At 37.3% G+C, this 22,163-nt stretch overlaps 1 protein-coding gene across 12 annotated transcripts in view; it reads right to left on the bottom strand.

Moving 5' to 3' along the window:
* Positions 1–22,163, bottom strand: part of ANKRD13C (ankyrin repeat domain 13C) — a 132,208-nt gene that overhangs the window by 96,393 nt on the left and 13,652 nt on the right. For all 12 annotated transcript variants that reach the window (XR_007924037.2, XR_011390665.1, XM_002715925.5 and 9 more), the window contains exon 2: positions 1,228–1,269. Coding sequence is in view for 10 of the 12 variants with exons in the window: in XM_002715925.5 (XP_002715971.2) it covers positions 1,228–1,269 (42 nt within the window). In the remaining 2 variants the exon portion in view is untranslated. The remainder of the gene's footprint in view (positions 1–1,227; positions 1,270–22,163) is intronic.

Here is a 22,163-nt window from a genome sequence, read left to right as displayed (position 1 = left end):
AAAATTGTATTACATTTAGGAATAATCTACAAAAATCGATTTGTTTAAAATCAGTTGCCTATGCGTGTTTTTTTTAATTAAATGAATAAACAAGACCAAGATTTTACAACTATCTACCATTACAAAAGGCTTGACTTGGCCGGCCCCGCGGCTCACTAGGCTAATCCTCCGCCTTCGGGGCCAGCGCCCCGGATTCTGATCCCGGTTGGGGTGCCGGAGCCCCGGGTTCTGGTCCCGGTTGGGGCACCGGATTCTGTCCCCGTTGCTCCTCTTCCAGTCCAGCTCTTTGCTGTGGTCTGGGAGGGCAGTGGAGGATGGCCCAAGTGCTTGGGCCCTGCACCTGCATGGGAGACCGGGACGAGGCACCTGGCTCCTCGCTTCTGATCAGCTCAGCACGGCCAGCCGTAGCGGCCATTTGTGGGGTGAGCCAGTGGAAGGAAGACCTTTCTCTCTGTCTAACTCTGCCTGTCAAAAAAAAAAAAAAAAAAACAAAAAAAAAAGGTTTGACTTGGGACTGGTGCTGTGGCAAGCAGGTAAAGCCACCGCATGCAGTGCCAGCATCCCATGTGTGCACCACCAGTTCGAGTCCTGACTGCTCCACTTCTGATCCAGCTCTCTGCAATGGCCTGGGAAAGAGTAGAAGATGGGCCAAGTCTTTGGGCCCCTGCACCCAAAGCTCCTGGCTCCTGGCTCCTGGCTTCGGATTGGTGCAGCTCTGGCTGTTGTGGCTGATTGGGGAGTGAACCAGCAGATGGAAGACCTCTCTCTCTCTGCCTCTCCTTCTCTCTCTGTGTAACTCTGATTTCCAAATAAATAAATAAATAAATCTTTTTTAAAAAAAGGCTTGACTTGTGAGTTCAGATATAAAATATTCCATATTAAAAATCTTATATAACTGTTTTAATATTAAAAGTACACAATAATTATTAAACCTTAATATATGGAAGAGTTTTCTGAAATTATAAATATCAGCTTGATAAAACAATCAAGGGGAAAAATATGGTTTCAAAAAACACAATATACAGCATTTCTTCTAACTTCTTAAAAAGGGCTATGGAAAATGAAATAATCTTTATTAATTTTAATATATTGAATCCTGTTTGATCAGCATCATATAATAAGGCTAATTTTTAAACACTCAAAAGACAAAATTGATCTTAACATGTTTAAGCTGATTATGCTTGTACATGAGTGAAGTTAAACATAAAGAAGACATTATTTACTAACCTTTGTTTCCTAACATCACAGCAAGATGTAAAGGAGTATTTCCTAAAATAAAAACAAAAAATTAAATTAGAATGTATAAAAACACATGAAATTTTACTTAAAAGTGGTTTAAGTTCCTTCAGAAATTTCACTGACAGATTTTAAGCAAAAATAATGTGACTACAAATTAATAAAGCTTACATAGAAAACTGAAAGTCAAAGGATGCTGAGGTTTCTAAGAACAATGTACCCAACTTGCTTTCTGCCCTGGAAAGAAAAGAATATCAATTTTGCTCTTGAAAATTTCTTTTCCAAAATGATTTCAGATTCCATTTGTGACTAATTTTTCTAGCATATTATTCTTTGCTCACTTAGAAAATAATTTATACACCTATTCTTCAATAGGGGTAGAAATCATTAAGACCCAATACTAGTTGTCAAGTTGATCACAAGTCTTCTGTTAGAGAAAAACATGAAAATGACTATTATTTTTTATTAGAATAGATGGGGATATAGTATGACAACAGAACAAAAGGCAGAGCTCCTAATTTTGCCTGTGCAGAATTAAATATAAATGGCCCCCAGTGCCATAAATCGTAAAGGCAAACAAAAGCAACTCTAACTAGGGTCTAGGTTAAAAAGAGAAGAAAAGAAAAAGAAAAACGCATTCAAGTGCAAGAACAGTTTATATTTGGGAAACAAACTGGGGAGAAAACTGTTATGACTAGTAGGAGTAAAAAGCTTGCAAAAAATAATAATTAAATTGGAAAGATTAGAAAAACAAACATGACTTGAATCCTTGTTTATGGAATTTGGATTATACCCTAAAGTTGATATTATAAAATGACTAATTAATTTCAAAAGTATACCCCAAGACACACAACTGAAAAATCTCTTGGTTATGAAAGAAAGCAAATCAGGCTGACACTGTGGCACAGCAAGTTTAAACCATGGTCTGCAGCATCCCATTTGGTCACCAGTTCGAGTCCTGGCCACTTCCAATCTAGTTCCCTCCTAAAGTGCCTTGGGAAGGAGCGGAGGATACCCCAAGTGCTTCGTCCCACACCCATATGGGAGACCTAGAAGCGCCTGTCCTGGCTTCAGCGTGGCCCAGCCCCAGTCATTGTGGCCATTTGGGGAGTAAATCAGCAGATAGAAGGTCTCTGTCTCTTTCTCTCTGTAACTCTACCTTTCAAACAAATAATCTTTGAAAAAAGGCAAATCAATAGTTATATCTGAAAATAAAGTTAATAAGTAAACTTTGTGTACACTATTTTCCAGATATTAGTAATTTTACAGAAGTCAACACATCAACAATTCTGACAAATAAGATTAACTAAACATTATTAAGAGATCACAGCAGGATGCAATATACCTAACTACGTTTTCTAAGAAACGTCTCTATGATTTATTCCAATTGCTAAGCTTGACACACATGCTGAAATTTCATGAGTGACTTGGGAAATGACACCTCCTGCTTCTATGGGACTTATATTTTATACCTTAGAATTCTTCTTTGTTGAGATAAGACACCACTATAACACACATTGCTAATCATAGGAAGTTAAAAAACAACTCCTAAAAATGTTTTTCTTATAATATTTAAGTGAGTCTCAAAAATGGCCAAATTATTGGTGATGGAACAAAGACATAAGACTTAGCCATTCTCCCTCATTGTCCAAAGGAGATAAAATTTGGAATGTATTCCTTGCCCTTGAAACTCAATAGGGTCTCACACCAGACTGCCTTCATACCACACCCTGCATTATTTTCCAGGTTCCCAAGGCTCCCGCCCAGTTCCTGGAATTCCCCTCCACTGCTGCTGCTCCCTAGCCCCACCCCTAGCCCTAGCCCTCCTTAAAAAGGACCAGCACCTGGGGGTCAGGGCCTTCTGCCACATGCTCCATCTTGTACATGCAGGCAGTTGATCATCCAACTCTGCAGATTTATTTTCTCTGAATAAATTTGGTCTGGCTGTAAATTCATGCACTGCCTCCTCTCTATTCTGCGACTCTTTTCCTAACATTTTGGTGCCCCATGTAAGGAGGCACCAATCTGCAACTCTTTTCCTAGCAATTGGCATAAGCTACTTCCTAAAAAGACAAATTTCAATCCTCCCCAAATTTCAAGTCCTTTAGTGAACCAGCTATCTCCTAAAAATTCCAATATATAACATTAACAAAATTACACAAGTAGGAATAAAAACAGAAAGGTAAATAAAAAACAGATTTTTTATTTTAGAAGAGTATTGTTGAAGTGAGTAATTAGCTGAGCAGTTGGGATGGGTTCAGTTCTTGGCTCCAGCTCCTGACTCCAGTTTCTTGCCAAAGCATAGAAGGCAGCAGCAAGGATTTAAGTAATTGGATTCCTGTCACTCATGTGGGAGACCTGGATTATATCCCCAGCACTTAGGCCCAGCCCCAGCCCCTGAAGGCATTTGGGAAGGAACCAATTCTTGAGAGCTCTCTTTGTCTCTTTCTAAATTAAAAAAAAATTTTTTTTAAAACAACATTGTTGATTTTTAGCTAATATGGAATATGCTATGAAAAAGACATTTTTCAATGAAGATATTTTTATATACAAAGTTGGTAAAGTGATATCCATCTATTCCCAAGTTGAAACTATCGGTATGTATATCTTATTTATCCCAAAAAGACACTAAAGAAACACAACTCTAAAAAGAAAAAAAACCAAACACCTCTATGTCTGCAATTTTTCTATACCTGCCCCCCCCAAAGGTTTTAAGGCTAGTACTATCAGTTTAATTTTTTGCACTCAGTAAAGTAAGATCAAAGATGGCAGAATGGGGAGGGAGCTTACTGCTCTAGTCTAGTTTTAAAAACAGCAGAGAGAGGGCAGTATCAGGAAAGAGTTAGGGAGAAAACTGCAGAGGAAAATCCACGCAAATCAGAAGGACACTGTGGACCTACGTGGAGGGTGTGGACACCCACAACTCAGGACCCCAGCAGCTAAGAGCTTCAGCAATCAGCTTTGGAGAGTGAAGTGAGACCAGACTGCAGCAGCCCAAGCCACTGGCAATAAAGCTGCAGAAGAGCCTGGCATTAGTCTGGCTTGGAACCCTGTGGGGGATAGTGTAACAGCCAACCTAGAGGAGAAAAACAGGGAGTATACAACCACCCTGCATTAGTGTCCTAAAACAAGCCAAGAGAAGGTGGGTGCCATTTTGGGCATATGTAACAACTGCACCAGTTCGTGAGTACGAGCTCAGCAATCAGCTAAGCAGAGACACCTGAGTCTGGCTGAGGACTTGCTAGAGGGCTGGGTGCTCTTGACTGTGGGAGGCTTGTGTGCTGGGACTTGAAAACACTGTAGCAGCATGGGAGGGTATGGGGTGTGACTGAGAGAGAGCAGACACTGTAGGCGGCTACACATGCTCAGAGCTCCCTGACTCCCTGGTGAGGGTCATTGTTGCAGGATCCATGCTTATATGGAGGACTGCACAGATCCCTTGTGTGGTTCTTGTGGAAACACAGATAAATACTGTACCCATTGGGGCTGATGCCCAGGCACTGGTCTCCTTTGAGGAGAGGAAGTAAGCATGAGACTACACCAACAGAGCAGAACAAACCTTTCCTCTGACTAAAAAAAAGAGAGAGAGATTTACCATGCCCAACCTGGGTGTTGCCTCGGACACTCCCGTTACCCTGGAGCACTGAGCAAAGCTCCCTAGCCACACCCAGCACACGCCTGGGGGTATTCAGTGAAAAACAAGACACTCCACTAGGCCACAGAAGCATAGTCCAAAGATAAAAGCCACCAAACAAAACAAAACAACAAAGAAACCAACAAGTATCTTCAAAAATACCTAATAATAAATGCAGCAATTCAAGAAAAAAGAATAAAGGAGATAACATGATGCTCCCAAAAGAACACAACACTTCAATACTAGAATGTGAAGAAGAAAGGACTACCGAAACTCTAGAAATGGAATTCAAAAAATTGATTGTAGGATTACTAGAACTAATTAGAAGCAAATCCATGAACTAATAAAATCTATACATGACATGACAGAAAATTACTCCCATGAAGTTGAGATCTTAAAGAGAAATCAAAATGAAATACTGGTAAAAAGAATTCAATAGAACAAATTTAAAAAACATGGTTGAAAGGCTTAACAACAGACTTTGTGAAACAGAATAAAGAATATCTGAGTTAGAAGGCAGATCTCTGAAAATTTTAGTCAGACCAAAAAAAAAAAAAAAAGAAGAAGAAGAAGAAGAAGAAGAAGAAATTAGAAAGCTAAAAAACAGTGTTACAGATCTATAGGATACTATCAAACAACCTAACATATGAGCCTTAGGAGTTCCCAAAAGTGTGGAAAGAGAGAACGGATTAGAAGGCACTTTTAGTGAAATAATTACAGAAAAGTTCACTAATTTGGAGCAAAAAAAGGGACGTCTAAGTACAGAAAGCAAATATAACTCCTAACAGACATGACCAGAAAAGATATTCACAAAAACACATTGGCAGTAAAACTCTCCACAGTGAAACATAAAGAAAAGATTCTAAAATGTGCATGAGAGAAACACCATCTTACTTTCAGAGGATCTCCAATTAGACTCACAGCTGACTTCTCATCAAAAGCCTTACAGGCTAGGAGACAATGATGAGATACATTCCAAGTCTAAAGAGAAAAAAAAAAAAAAAAAAAAAAAAACCTACCAACTCAGAATACTGTACCCTGTAAAGCACTCATTTATCAATGAACGTGAAATAAAGACCTTCTATATCAAATGGAAATTGAAAGAATTTGTCACAAATCCAGCCTAACAAAAGATGCTTAAGGATGTGCTACACACAGAAATATGATCATCAGTATGAAAAGAAGATGAAAGCAAAAAATGTATCAGTAAAAGTAAAAAGGAAATCCAAAGTAAACAATAGAAACATTTATGGAAAAATGGCAGAGACAGTCATTTCTAATCAACAGTCACCTTGAGTGTAAATAGCCTCAACTCTCCAGTTAAAAGACACAGACTGGCTGAACGGATTGAAAAAGAAAACCCATCTATTTGCTGCCTACAAGAAACACATCTCACCAACAAAGACACATGCAGACTGAAAGTGAAAGAATGGAAAAAGATATTCCATGCTAACAAAAAAGAGCTGGTGTAGCCATCCTAATATCAGACAAAATAGACTTCAACACAAAAAACTGTTAAAAGAGACAAAGAAGGGCACTGTGTAATGATCAAGAAATCAATTCAGCATAAAGACGTAACTATTATAAATGTATATGCACCTAATTACAGGGCACCTGACTATTTAAAAGAAATGTTAATGCATCTAAAGGGAGACATAGACTCCAATACAATAGTAATGTGGGACTTCAGTACCCCACATTCAGCGTCAACCAGACAGAAAATTAGGAAGAAAACAACAGATGTAATTGACACTATAGACCAAATGGACCTAACAGATATCTACAGAACTTTTCATCCTACACTTGAAGAATACACATTCTTCTCAGCAGTGCATGGAATTTTCTCTAGTACAGACCATATTCTAGGCCACAAAGCAAATCTCAGCAAATTCAAAAAAGTCAAAATCATACCATGCATCTTCTCAGACCACAAAGGAATGAAACTGGAAATCAGCAACTCAGGAATCTCTAGAACATATGCAAATACATGGAGACTGAACAACACGGTCCTGAATGAACAGTGGGTCATAGAAGAAATAAAAAAAGAAATCAAACAATTAATGGAAACAAATGAAGACAAGAATACAACATATCAAAACTTAGGGGAATCAGCAAAAGCATTGTTAAGAGAAAGTTTATAGCAATTGATGCCTACATCAAGAAATTGTAAAGGCATGAAATAAATGAGCTATCACTGCATCTCAAGGACCTAGAGAAACAACAGCAAAATAAACCAAAAACTAGTAGGATTAAAGAAATAGTTACAATTAGAAAAGAAACAAACAAAATTGTAAAAAGAAAACAAAATATCAGCAAAACAAAGATCTGGCTTTTATGAAAAAACAGAATTGACACACCATTAGCCCAACTAACTAAAAAAAATTTTTAAAAAAGAGAAGACCCAAATTAATGAAATTAGAGATTAAAAAGAAAGTGTAAGAAGAGATACCACAGAAATAAAAAGAATCATCAAAAATTACTACAAAGATCTGTATGCCAACAAATCAGGAAACCTAGAAAAAATGGATAGATTCCTGGACACATACAACCTTCCTAAATTGAGCCATGAAAGCATACAAAACCTAAAAAGACCAATAAGCAAGATCGAAATTAAATCAGCAATAAAGAGCCATCCAACAAAGAAAATCCCAGAAACGGATGGCTTCACTGCTGAATTCTACCAGATATTTAAAGAACTAACTCCAATACTTCTCAAGCTTTTCAAAACAATTGAAATGGAGGGAATAAGCCAGTCTCCAAAGGACAGATATCATATGTTCTCCCTGACCTGTGATAACTAATAGAGCACTTAAAATGTAATCTATAGAAGTGAAATTGACACTTTGAGAAGCAATGACTCTGAACAGCTCTTGTCTTGACTGCTGAGGAAGTTTTTTTTCATTTGATACTATTTGTTGAACTCTTTACTTAACATAGAGTTAATCACATGTGTATAAAGTTAACTGAAAATAGATCTTAGTGGAAAACAAGAATGGGACTAAGAGAGGGAGGAGGAAGAGGGCTAGGAGTGCGGGTGGGAGGGAGGGTATGGTGGGAAGAATCACCATGTTCCTAATGCTCTAATTATGAAATGTACAAAGTTTGTATTCCTTAAATAAAAGGTTTCTGGGGAAAGAAAAAGAACTCAGTAAAGCAAAAGTTTTCTACTACTGAGTGATATAGTCAGTTCACACACTAAATGAAATGCTTTAGAACATCTGTAACCAGCCACCCACTAGTAGCAGATTAGGAACCATCTGTAGATCATTCTAATAAACAGTTTCATTCAAAGCCTTCAGCATAATACAGTGTAAGAAAAAAATCAAAATAAGTACAATTTTTCATTTTGATAGATTAGAATAAAGCTGTCTTCCTCCTCCTTTTCAAATATTGAACTAAAATTCCCATTTTTGCAATTAGTCTATGACAATTTAGTAAGACCAAAATGTAACATTAAAAGGTAAACAAGGGGTCAGTGTTGTGGTGCACCAGGTTAAGCTACCACATATGACACCAGCATCCCCTATCAAAGTGACAGTTCAATTCTTGACTGCTCTGCGATCCAGCTTCCTGCTAATATGCCTGGGAAGACAACAGATGATGGCCTAACTGTGTGAACCCCTGCCACCCACATGGGAGACCAGAAGGAGTTCCTGGCTCCTGACTTCAGCTCAGACCAGCCTCAGCCATTACAACCATTTGGGGAGTCAACAGATGAAAGATCTGTCATTCTCTTGCTCTCTTTCTTTCTGTTACCTTTCAAATAAAAAAAAAATAACCTTTAAAAGTAAACAAATTTCTTTACAAATTACTACCAGAAACAAAAACTCAAAATCAACTATGCCAAAACCAATGCCTAATTTTAGGCTATCACTTTTAATACTTCCTTACAAATTTAAGTTCTTATAATCTTATCTAAATATCTATAGCAACAAACTTCTGGTTGACTCCCTGCCTCCAATATTGCTCCATTTTAATCAGCTCTCTAAAGATATACTGGAATAATTTTAATAAAAAAACCTGACTATGTTATAGTTTCACTTAAGAAATTAGAAATGCTCCTTTTATATCATGTTAAAGATCAAAAAGGGTTTTGATCATAAACCCTTACCTGCCATTTTCTTTCTCATTTTCTCATCTAAACTACATACCATAAATTCTCTAACAACCAGGTTCTCTTGCCTTTACACATTTTATTAACTCTTCCTAAATGTTCCTTCTCCATCTGCCTGATGTATTAATACCTCTCACAGTTCAGCTCCAACCGTCACCTCATAGGTGAAGCAGTTCTTGGCCTTTCCTAAGCAATCACATAAATGTCCCTCTACTCTGCTCCCAAAGCCATCTAGTCCTATCTACTTACTGCAGCACTTTTCATTGAACTGTACTTGTACGTTAATAGGCAAACATGCACCTCCTTCATCAGATGTGAATCTCAGGATGACCAGATACATATTTCCTTCATCTATGTAAACCAAATGCCTCACAAATTGCCACTGATATTCATTAGACTGTCAATAAGCATTTTGAGAGTGTAGGAATATGGAAAAACCACACAGCAACCAACCTTAATGATATCAATTATTACAGAATCCTGATCATTCAAATATAATGATCATCACCTTAGGCAAGAGTTGCGAGCTCAAATGTTTCGATAACTTGGTAAAATATTTGGAAAACTCGCCGGCGCCGCGGCTCAATAGGCTAATCCTCCACCTAGCGGCACCAGCACACCGGGTTCTAGTCCCGGTCGGGGCGCCAGAGTCTGTCCTGGTTGCCCCTCTTCCAGGCCAGCTCTCTGCTGTGGCCCGGGAAGGCAGTGGAGGATGGCCCAAGTGTTTGGGCCCTGCACCTCATGGGAGACCAGGAGAAGCACCTGGCTCCTGCCTTTGGATCAGCACGGTGCACTGGCTGCAGCGCGCCAGCCGTGGCAGCCATTGGGGGGTGAACCAACGGCAGAAGGAAGACCTTTCTCTCTGTCTCTCTCTCTCTATCCACTCTGCCTGCTAAAAAAAAACATTTGGAAAACTCTTGGTATTATATTTTCCTTAATGTTTAGATTACACTTGTAAAACCATCTGGACCCAGTTTCCTTTATGTATTCACCGTCTAATAATTATAGCACATTTACATATCCTTGTTTGGTCTATTTGTTGCTTTCTTTTAGTGGATTTTAGGAGGCATCCATATAATAATACTTACATATTCTAATTCATTTTTATATTCATTTTTGCAAATAAATTTAATAATAAAATTTTTGAAAATATGTATATTAATACAATTATATCCATTTTTATTAGTATTTGCATGGGATGTACTTTCAATCATCTTATTTTCAAGTTTTCTACATTGTTTTAGAAAATGTCTCCAATTGTATGTGTTTTTTACAAATTAACAAAATATCTTTTTTAAAAAAGATTTATTTATTTATTTTGAAAGAGTTATACAGAGAGAAAAGGAGAAGCAGAAAGAAAGAGAGAGAGGGAGAGAGACAGAGAGAGGTCTTCCATCTGCTGATTCACTCCCAAACTGGGTGCAAAGGCCGGAGCTGCGCCACTCTGAAGCCAGGAGCCAGGAACTCCTCCAGGGCTCCCATGTGGATGCAGGGGTCCAAGGATCTGGGCCATCCTCCACTGGTTTCCCAGGCCATAGCAGAGAGCTGGATCAGAAGCAGAGCAGCCGGGTCTCAAACCGGTGCTCATATGGGATGCCGGCACTGCAGACGCGGGCCCCACCCACTATGCCACAGCACGGGCTCCCAAAATCTTTTAAATGAAGCATTCAACCTAGTTTCATGTATTATACCTACTAATATAACGGTTTAAATTCATCACCCTGCTTTTGTTTTCTATTTGTCCTATGGGTTCTCTATTTCTTTTCCTCATCTTTCTTACTTTATTCTAGAGTATTTTTGTTACTCCACACCATTTTTCATATGGATGGAGGATATACATTTTTTATGTTACCATTCTTCTAGTAGTTATACTAAAGCTGCACTATCCAACATGGTTTTTGAGTATTTGAAAGTTATTTAGTTCAAACTGAGATGTGCTATGATTTTGAAAACTTTTGTTTTGTTTCGTTTGGAAAACAAAAACAAAATATCTCAATATTTAACATTGATCTTAATGCTAAAATGAAATTTTAGATATATTAAATAATATGTATTATTAAAGCTATTTCCACTCACTTTTTTCTTCTGTATATGGTTACTAGTGAATTAACAATTACATGTATGGCTTACACTGTATTTCTATTAGACATGATACCTTAGAGTTTACAACATATAAGTCTAACATTCAGTGGTCTGCTATCCTTATTGAGAGCAATGCAATGGCTTTAGAATACTAAAATCATTTCCTTTATCCAGACTTAATGTTACTGGTACCTAGTCCCATAAATTTTTGCTTTTGCTTTAAACTTCAAAAGTTTGTTGAAAAATAGAATTAAAAGGTTTATTTTAGTGAAGAAAATATTGAAACCCATGCATAGTTTTTTCATAATATGCATTTACCATGAACATTTTATGACCTTCCATATACATTTCAAGATTTTTATACCAAAATAAACTTATCTTTCATTCTATTTTCCAAGTACCCTTATTGAATTGATACTCCTTTATTATTTTTGCTTTTATTTATTTCTTCCTAAATCTCTTACCTTCTATCAGAATCATTTTCTTTCTACTCAAAACACATCCTTCACCCTTTCTAAAATTCTTAGACTTTTGTTTGTAAATATCTATTCAACTTTTAATTTTAAAGGAAAGTGCATTGAATATACAATTTTTACTTGGCAGGTATTTTCTTAAACATTCTGTGTGGTTTGAGGAGACCTTTTGTTGTTGAAAAGTCAATGATAGGTTTTTCCACCACTCCTTAGAAAATAATATAATTTGGGGGCTGCTTTTAAGATTTTAATTTTCAGCCTTATCACTCTTAAATGATATGGATTTCATTTCTTATTCTACTTGGATTGAATTTTTAAAATTATTGGATATGTCGTGAATTTTAGGAAATCCTTACCAATTCTCTTTCCAAATATTATTTACCCCCATTTCCTCTTCTTTCCTGGGGTTTAATTAATATAAAAAGTCTCTTACTCTATTTTTTAAAAATTCCTTTACTTTTCCATTTTTCATTATACAGTGGATATTTTCTTATGACATATCTCCTATCTCATGAATTCCATCTTTTGCAGAGTTTAAATTGCTGCTAAAACCATTTATTTGGTTCTTAATTTCAGTTATTAAATTTTGTCATTTGAGAATTTCTATTTGGTTCTTTTTCACATCTATAATTGCAATAGTTTACAATTCTTAACCAAAATATTCAACCAAGCTTATATTCTTCAAATATAGTAAACATTGCTATTTATAGCTCCTAATAATAATTACAATAAATGGAGTCCCCAAAGGCTCTTTCATTGTTTCTGAGTCTCATGCATGTTGTCTAGTTTCCTCATAATGCTGGTCACCTTTAATTACATTCTGGATATGTTTTAAATTAAACAATTTGAAGCCTAAGAAATACTGTGAGATTTTCATTAGCTTCTAACATGTGACTGAGGGTACTGAATGCTGGGATTACCTAATCTGGGGCTGACATGTTCTTCTGGGTCTCATAAATGATTCAAAGCTATGCTTTACTCTGTGCCAGAGCTGATTTACCTTCAGTTTGCCCTATTCCTCAGGAGCAGCTCCTCAAGTTCCCAATCCAAACGGCACTGTGTTTCTATTGAATTTGCAAAAGCCATTAAAGAAAAGTAACTAAAAACGCTAGGCTCGTATCTTTGGACTTCCATTTTCTACCAGATGTTGGCCCAAGAATTCCATTCTACCCCATCAGCTCTCCAAAGCCCTTCAAACAGGGTATCTTATTCTCATTTGCTATGAAAACTGGTCTTAATTATCTAGTCCACCACTATGAGGAGCAGAAATCCTATTCAACTTTGTAAATTTTTCTCAATATTTATACAGCTCTGCTTTCTATTCTTTGACATTGTTAGTGCATAAAGATATAAAAAACCACTAATGACTATATCTTCTATCAAATTATAATTCTACTCAGTGTTTTTTAAAATAATCTTTGCTTCAAATTCAAGTTTATCAGCAATAATCTTGCCATTTATATACTTTTCTCTACACTTGACCCAAGAAAAAAATTTCATTTCTTACCATTCTCCTTCAGTATGTCTGCAAAAGTCCTTTTCTTCCTTTCCAATAAATGTCATAGTTATTATTTTTGGTCCCATGCATCCTACTTTTTTCCTTTATTAGCAAATCTCCTATCTCAAGTACTTTGACCCAGGGAGAGTATATTACTCAAATCCAATCAGTCTGATACCTGGGCAGAAAATTACTTCTAAAATTTTTTACCTGCCACAGTCATTTTCTGCATTTTTAAAAGGTATTTAAGCCTGTGAAGAAGACTATCTCTTGCCACTGGAATTCATAGTAAGAATTTGAGTATAGGACTGCATATTCTCCACTACCCAGAATTAGTGGTTTGTCCAGGTGAGATAATTTTGCCCCCAATAGATATTAGGCAAAGTTTGGAACATTTCTGTTTGTCAAATCCAGGGAGTAGGAATATTAATAGCAACTAGATGGTAGAGCCAGACATGCTGCTAAACACCATACAAAGTAAATATGGAATGCTTCCTACAACAAAAAATTATAAAGCACAAAATACCAACTAAATAGGCTGAAAAACTCATATTAGTAAAGCTCAACTGTAGCAGTAAAGATTAAAACTTCACATAAAAGATAGGATCTCCGTGTGTGTGTGTGTGTATACACCTTTCAAGTAAATTAGATTAAATTTTTTTTTAATCCATGCAAATTTTTTTTTTGTAGTTTATATTTTCCACAAACTTTTAGAATATGTCTCATTATAGATATTAGATTTATTTCTGGTATATTTAACTGATTCAGTGCTCATTATTAGCCCTTCTCTCAATGTTTCCTTTCTTCACAAAATGATTTAAATGCATTTTTTGAGGCCAGCACTGTGGTGTAATGGATAAAGCTGCTGCTTGTGGTGCTGTCATCCCACATGGGTGCTCCATGTCCAATCCAGCTCCCTACTAATGTGCCTGAGAAAGCAGTGGAGGATGGCCCAGGTCCTTAGGTGGCTGCACCCATGCAGGAGATGCAGAAGCTCCTGGCTCCTGGCTTCAGATTTGCCCAGCTCCAGCATTTGTGGTCATTTGGGAAGCGAATCCAGTGGATGGAAGATCTCTAACTCTTCTTTTTAAATAAATAAATCTTTAAAAATAAATACATGAATTCATTTCTTATGGTCTGAGATAGTTCTTTGAATAACATTTTTCAGGGTTAGTATTATGAAGCTTAATCTATTTCAGAGACTTCGCAAATTCTAGAATGTTACTATTGCTTTCACAAATGAATTCCTGGCTATAATGAATTCTACAGTTAGAAGATGCTGTAGCATGTATGTTCTAACATCAGAGAGATCAGAGGTCAAATTGATATTAATTTGTTCAGTATGGGGCTGGCATTGTGGCTTAGCGGGTAAAGCCTCCGCCTGCAGTGCCAGCATCTCATATGGGCACCGGTTCAAGTCCCAGCTGCTCTACTTCCAATCAAGCTCTCTGCTGTAGCCTGGGAAGGCAGTAGAAGATGGCCCGAGTCCTTGGGCCCCTGCACCCATGTGGGAGACCCAGAAGCTCCTAGCTCCTGGCTTCAGATGGACACAGCTCTGGCTATTGTGGCCAACTGGGGAGTGAACCAGTAGATGCAAGATCTCTCGATCTCTCGATCTCTCTCTCTCTCTCTCTCTCTCCTTTCTCTGTGTAACTCTTTCAAATAAAAAATAAATCTTTAAAAAACATTTTGTTCAGTAGTAATCTGTGTTTTTTACTTCTATGTATGTAGGATTTTTCATTAATTTTATTTACTTTTTTAAAGATTAATTTTATTTATTTGAAAGAGTTACAGAGGTCTTACATCCATTGGTTCACTTTCCAAATGGCCACAACAGCCAGAGCGAGCTGATCTGAAGCCAAGAACCAGGAGCTTCTTCCGGGTCTCCCATGTGGGTGCAGAGGCCCAAAGACTTAAGACATCTTCCACTGCTTTCCCAGGTGCATTAGCAGGGAGCTGGATAGGATGAGGAACAGCCAGGACGCCCATAAAGGATGCTGGCACTGCAGGCAGGGGCTTTAGCCCATTGCACCACAGCACCAGCCCCACCCATGTCAGTAATTTTAAAATATCAACTATTGATAATCTCCTTTTTTAAATTTTTCCCAGAACACATTATGAGCTCTATCTTTGGAATAATATTGAATTTTAGATAAAGAAAACTTCTTCCTCTATGTCTTTGGATATTTTCTCTGATCCACTTGCTCTTAGTCTCTAGAAATATATATTATCCATAAAATAAAATTTATAGAATACTCTATATTTAAAATTTGTTCTTCATTCTTTTCATTTTTCCTTTACAGTGTTGCTTTCAAACGCATTTTCTATATCACTCATAGATTTTTCTATATTGTGAAGACAGTGCATTTAATTTGGATCTTTTAAATGAAGTAACTACACTTAAAAAAATTCTATAAACTTTTATTTAGGCCTATTTTCTTCACATCATCACACATCACAGTTTTAGAGAAGCAAATTTCTTTTACAAGTCACTGAAAAAAAAATAGAGCAATTATTTCCTGAACTTTCCTTCTATTTTCTGTACTATTCTTAGTCGTTATCTTCATAACTATCTTTGGTAGTTATGTTCCTTCTCTTACAATAAATATTTTTCACAAATCCCCAAATAGACTTTTTCCTGTCTGCTTATCTATCCTGGAATGAAGATTTATCCAGGACTAGTACAGGAAAATGACCAGCAGACTGTCCTCAGTTTCTTCTCAATTGATTCAAGAGGATGAATAGCAAAAACTCCTTTAAATTCTGAACCTTAGAGGACAAGCTCATCTTTATAGCACTTTGCCATGCAACTTTATTTTAATGCTTCAGACAAAACAAAGAGAATCACACAACTGAGAGAGTGAAGAGTTGTTGCATAGAAATCAAAGAAAACACAATGGTATAAAACTTGTATTCTGAAAACTGTAAAAAACATTATTGAAAGAATTTAAAAATATCTAAATAAAAGACAGCCCAAGTTCATGGATCAGATTAAATACTGTAAAAATGATAATAGTTCCCAAATTGCTCTAAAAATTCACAGCAATCTCCATGAAAATGCAAACTAGCATTTTTGTAGAAATTAACTGACATACTGATCCTAAAATTCATATTAAAATTCAAGAGACCCAGAATGTCCAAAACAATCATGAAGAGCAAGAACAAAGTTGGAAGACTTACATTTCCCAATTTCAATACTTACAGTAGTCAATACAGTATGCAGAGGCATAAGAAGAGACATATCAATGGATTAATTACAGCATATACAAACATTAATTCAAAACAGATAAAAGCTCAAATATAAGAATTAAAACTAGAAAGAAATAAAGGAATAAATCTTCATGATCATGCATTAGGCAATGGTTTCTTAGCTATGACACCAAAAGCATAGAAATGTAAGAAACAGCAAATTTGATTTTATCAAAATTGAAATGTTAGAGCATGCCGCCATCCCATATTTGAGTGCCAATTCATGTCCAGCTGCTCTGCATCTGATCCAATGCCTTGCTAATGTGAGAGGCAGTAGAGGATGGCCCAAGTACTTGGGTTTCTGCCACCCATGTAAACTTGGTTGGAGTTCTGGGATCCTGCTCCAGTCTGGCCCAGACTGAGCTGTTGTAGCTATTTGGGGAGTGAACCAGCAGATGAAAGATCTCTCTCTCTCTCCCTTTCTCCTACTCTCATTGTCTCTTTCTTTCTGTATTACTCAGCCTTTTAAATAAATAAAATAAATCTTCAAAAAAATTCAAATGTTTTGTTCTGCAAGGACACCACAACAAAAGTGAAAAGACAGTCTGGAAGAAACTATTTTGCAAATCCTTTATTTCCTAAGTCTTATATCTAAAGAACTCTTACAACTCAATAACAAAAAGATAACCCAATTTATAAATGAGAAGGGATCTGAAAAGCCATTTTTCCAAAGAAGATATACAAAAAAAAAAAAAAAAGAAATTTAAAAAAACACAAAAAGATACTCAAAATAATGAACAATAAGGGGGGAAAAAAACACATTAAGGAGCCAATGTTTTGGCCTAGCAGTTAAAACACTGATGTAAGTCACCCATATTCCACATCAGAGTGCCTACATTTGATCCCTGGCTCCAGCCTCCTGCTAAAGCAGACCCTGGAAGGCTGTAGTTGTGATTCAAGTAGTTGGGTACTTGTCCCCTACATGGGAGGCTTGGACTGAGTTTCCAGCTCCAGCTTCAGCACCCCACCACTACCAGCTTGGAAGCCATCTGGCGGGGAAACTAGGAAAATGGGAGCTCTCTGTCACTGTCTCTCTCTTAAATAAATAAATACAGTTGAGTTACAACTTTATACCACTATGAAGGGTATAACCTAAAAGACAGACAATAACACATCTTGGCAAGAAAGATAAATTGGAACTCTCACACACTTTGTTGAGAAACTAAAATAGTGCAGCCATTTTAGAAAATGGTTTGGCAATTCCTCAAAAGGTTAACCACAGAGTTACCTTATTGTTGGGCATTGCCTAAAACCTCCATCACAATATGGCGCCTGGCGGATGTTCGAGGGTCATGTCTGCGGCTGCTTCGGTTAAGCTACGTAAGATCAGACCACCAGCAAGGATAGGTCCGATTTAGTTCTGGAAACGTGGACAGTGCAAGATCCCTATACTTTGCTTAAGATGCCCCTGTGCGTCCACCCACACCTGCATGACCTTTTTGCTGATTGGCTTCCCTTCTGCACATGTCTTTTGTAAGCTTTATAAGCCTGTACACTTCCTCAATAAAGTAGTTCCTGCTTCGACAGAATTCACGGGTGCTTGCGGTCTGTTTGACCCGTAGACCTTACCTCTCTCTCCCATTTGCCTTGTCGGGGAGTGTCTGCACTGTCCCCTGCTGGTCAGGGGTCAGCCTCAGGCTTAAGACCCCAACACCTTATGACCCAGCTATAGGTATATACCCAAAAGAATGAAAACACAGCCACACAAAAACTTATATACAAATGTTTATAGCAGTATTATTCATAATAGCCAAAAGGTGGGAACAACCCAGATGTCCATTAATTGATGAATGCATAAATAAAATGTATGTCCATGCAATGGATTGTTATTCAGCCATAAAAGGAAAAAAAAAAAGTACTGATACATGCTACAGCATGGTTGAATCTTAAAAACACTGTGCTAAGTGAGAGAAGCCAGTCACAAAAGATCACATATTGTGTGATTCCAATTATATGAAATGTCCAGAATAGGCAAATCTATAGAGGTAAAGAATAGATTATTGGTGTTTAGGGCTGGAGAAAATGGGAGGACTGGAAGTGCAAGTAAAGTGTATGGAGTTCTTTGGGGGATAATGAAAATACAGTCACCCTTTGGTATCTGTGAGGGATGGATTCCAGCAGCCCTTGCAGTACTGAAATCCATGAAGCTCAAGTCCCTAATATAAAATGGTACAGTATTTGCATGTAATGCACATACATTCTCTTGAATACTTCAAATCACCTAAAAATTACCTTATACAATATAAATATTATGCAAATAGTTGTTACATTGTATTGTTTAGGGAATAATGACAAGAAAAAAGAAGTATCTGCATGTTCAATAAAGACAGAACTTATTTTCAATCCATAGATAAGGAGGAGGGTCAACTGTACTCTCAAACTGATTGCACTGATAGTTGTATGACTGTGAATATATTTTAAAACTGTCAAATTTTGTACCTTAAATAGTTTAATTTTATCAATTAATTGGTAAATCTTAATTAAAATATTTAATATTATCATAAATAATTAATTTACGATGTATAAATTATATCTCAATAACACTGTTAAAAAATAAAAGGTAAGAGAAAATAGGGGTAGGTAAGATTGCTAGAACTATATAAAAAATTTCTTCAGGCCGGCACTGCGGCTCACTTGGCTAATCCTCTGCCTGTGGCACCGGCACCCCAGGTTCTAGTACCGGTTGGGGCGCCGGATTCTGTCCCGGTTGCTCCTCTTCCAGTCCAGCTCTCTGCTGTGACCCAGGAAGGCAGTGGAGGATAGCCCAAGTGCTTGGCCCCTGTACCGCATGGGAGACCAGGAGGAAGCAGCTGGCTCCTGGCTTTGGATTGGTGCAGCGTGCCAGCTGCAGTGGCCATTTGGGGGGTGAACCAACGGAAGGAAGACCTTTCTCTCTGTCTCTCTCTTTCTCACTGTCTAACTACGCTTGTCAAAAAAACAAAATTTCTTCGATGCTCATGACAATTTAAAAAGTATTGTGTTCTATGCAAAGGCCTTTTTACTTGGGCCTCTTATTTTGCCTCAATAACTGTCCCCCAGGTTAGTCTAGCTCTGAATTATATAACAAGCTTTCTTGTCCACATGTTTCTTTGGTGTTAACATCTCTACTTGAAATAAAGGACTAAAAATAGCTTTATTTTTTTCACTTTTATGAGTCCCAATGATGCCAATAAATGAAGGGAAAAAGAGGGAGCAGGTTTGATGTAAGGCACAAAGTCATTCCTGCCATCTGTTCGCCACATTAGAAACTTTCTCCTCCTCTAAATCAGGGGTCAACCCATAACATAAATAAAGTTTTATTGGAATACAGCCACATGCTGATCATCTGCGAACTGTTTATGGCTGTTCTTATGTAACAGATGTTATAGCCTGTAAGCTTAAAATATTTACTACTTTTCTCTTTAATTACATGTTTGCACCCCATAATCAGTAGGAGTTTTACTTCATACTGTCTTGTTGTAAGGGCAAAACACCTGTCAGTCATTGAAATGATTTCTAAATATAATCACATCACATTATTATTATTAAAAATTTCTCTCATAATCTAGTTTATTTGATTCTAGAATCATTAATGTATTTTAATGCAAAGTCAGGTGAGGAGTTTGTGGGTTCTGTTATTCTCTTCCATCTTACCTAGATATAAATCCATTAATTTTAATTCAATAAATATTTCCAGAGGATCACCATGTGCTAGGCATAGTGCTAGACACTCCGGTTAAAAATAATCCCTTCCCTTATGGAACTTAAATTCAACAAGGCATGTAAGAGAAAAATAAAATCATGTAAAATAAAAGGAGACAAAAATACAGTGTGTTAAGTGTTAAGAAAACTAATAAAAGGCTAAATTAGAAAATAATAGAGGGAAACACAATTTTTTGATACTTTAGTCTGGAGAATCTTTCTAAAGAGATAATTTTTCAAATGAGATCTAAAATCTAAGTTGAGAAATAAAAAGCAAGAAGAAAAGCATTGTAGAGAGGCCACAAAGAACTTGGCATATTCAAGGAACTGAAAGAAAACAAGAATGGTCAGAACACAGAAAAAGGGAGAGATTTGTCCAAGATTAAACTGGAGAAGTAGGCAAGATCTGGATCACGCAGAGCTCTGTAACTCTAGAAAGAAATACAAACTTCTTTTTAAGTGAGAAAGGCATTCAAGAGTTTTCAATAGGGAAGTAGCCTGACACAAATTACACTTAAGATCCTCTTGTTACCACATACAGAATGAATTAGAAGGTGACAAAAAAGGGAAATGGCTACAAATCTGGTGCAGTACTCAGGAAAAAGATAATAAAATTAGTTGGCCCCAAAGTGGTGGCAATACTGACAGAACTGACTGATTCAAAATAACTTGATAATTAGATGTACATGAGGAAGAGGAGGAGGAGGAAGTAGACAAAGAATGATCCCAATGACTGGGGATTAAGCTATTGGATCCTTAAGTCATTTAAAAGAGTGGGTAGCCAGGAGCAAGGGGAGGAGCTAGAAAAAAATAACTCCATGTTGGACAACTTAATGTTGAAGTATCTTGAAATTTCCAACTGGAGATAAATACAAAATCTGGAACTCAAAAGAAAAGTCTAGGCTAGAGATATACATTTGACAGTAGAGACAGATAGACAACCAAGAATATAAATTTCTGAATTTCCTCATTTGTACTGAACAGTAGAAGTAGTAATAATTGTTCTTGTTCTTTACTTCTCTTTCAAGAGGGAAAAAAGAGAGAGAGAGAGAGAGAGAGAAAGAGAGAGAGAGAGAGACGTACTTTGCCCTGAATGGCAAAGAAAATGAGAACATAAAGGAAGGGCCAACATCACTTGATGCCAAGGAAAGTAGGGAGAACCAGGGAAGAAAGGGAAATTTTTTTTTCTTTCTTTTTTTTTTTTAATTGTATAAATAGGGTTTGATACTATCTTTGGTTTCAGGCATCCACTGACAAGTCTTTGAAAGTATCCCTGAAGTAGGCAGGCATACAGGTTAAAATTGATTAGCTTAGTGAGCTGGAAGACCACACCTTCCCCACGCCCCTGTGTGACCTCATGCCCATACCTTTGCCACACCCCTGTGTGACCTCATCCCCCTACCTGGCCACACCTGGATGCCAACCAGCCAATCAGGGTAATTAACCAGTCCCCTTTGGAAGTGGGTTAAAAGCCTAGGACACAGAGTGTCCGGCCCCTTCTCTTCTTCCCTGGCTTCTTGCCAGGAGGGCCTGGCTGTAGCCCAGCACCTCCAGGCCATGTGCTCTAGGCTCCCTGGCCTAGATGCTCATCCACGTGGCTGGTTCCTGGTGCTCAGTATGAACCCCTATTCACCTCTCTCTCTTAATAAAGCTCTCACTCTCCTATGCATCTTTCTCACTAAACAAAAGCTTAAAACGTACTGTGCTGCCTTGTTTATCTGTGCCGGTATTTAGAATTCTTCTCTAAATATTAGGCAAGAACACTCTTGGGCTTACTAATATTGGGGATTTATTAGTAAGCACATGGAGAAATTGTATGGTACCCCAAATTCCGGTAGCATATGTGGCACCCCAGAAAGCACTTCTGGGGAACTTCAAGGGGCCACATTTTAGTGTAAATTTTAAGGGGTCATATCCACTTTCATCCCCAACAGTAAAGAAGGGACTTGAGGGGACTACCGTACCTTTTAAGCATTTTAAAGCATATGACCATAATACCTATTCAAAAATTAAATTGATAGCCTACCAGAGGCTAGACCAGGTACATAGGTCAATAAAATACAGTGCTTATGGCTCTTAGATAATTACTCGTCGGTTTCTTAAATCCTTCAGGAACATTAAAAATAAAGATAGATAGACACAGACATAAAAGTGTAAGCACCTATTCAAGTTACATGTTAATTTTCCATTACAAGT

The sequence above is a fragment of the Oryctolagus cuniculus genome, chromosome 7, assembly GCF_964237555.1.
Source record: "Oryctolagus cuniculus chromosome 7, mOryCun1.1, whole genome shotgun sequence".
NCBI classification, from domain to species: domain Eukaryota; kingdom Metazoa; phylum Chordata; class Mammalia; order Lagomorpha; family Leporidae; genus Oryctolagus; species Oryctolagus cuniculus.
The sequence above is the reverse complement of the archived record's forward strand: the minus strand, read 5'-3'. Positions and strand labels throughout refer to the sequence as shown.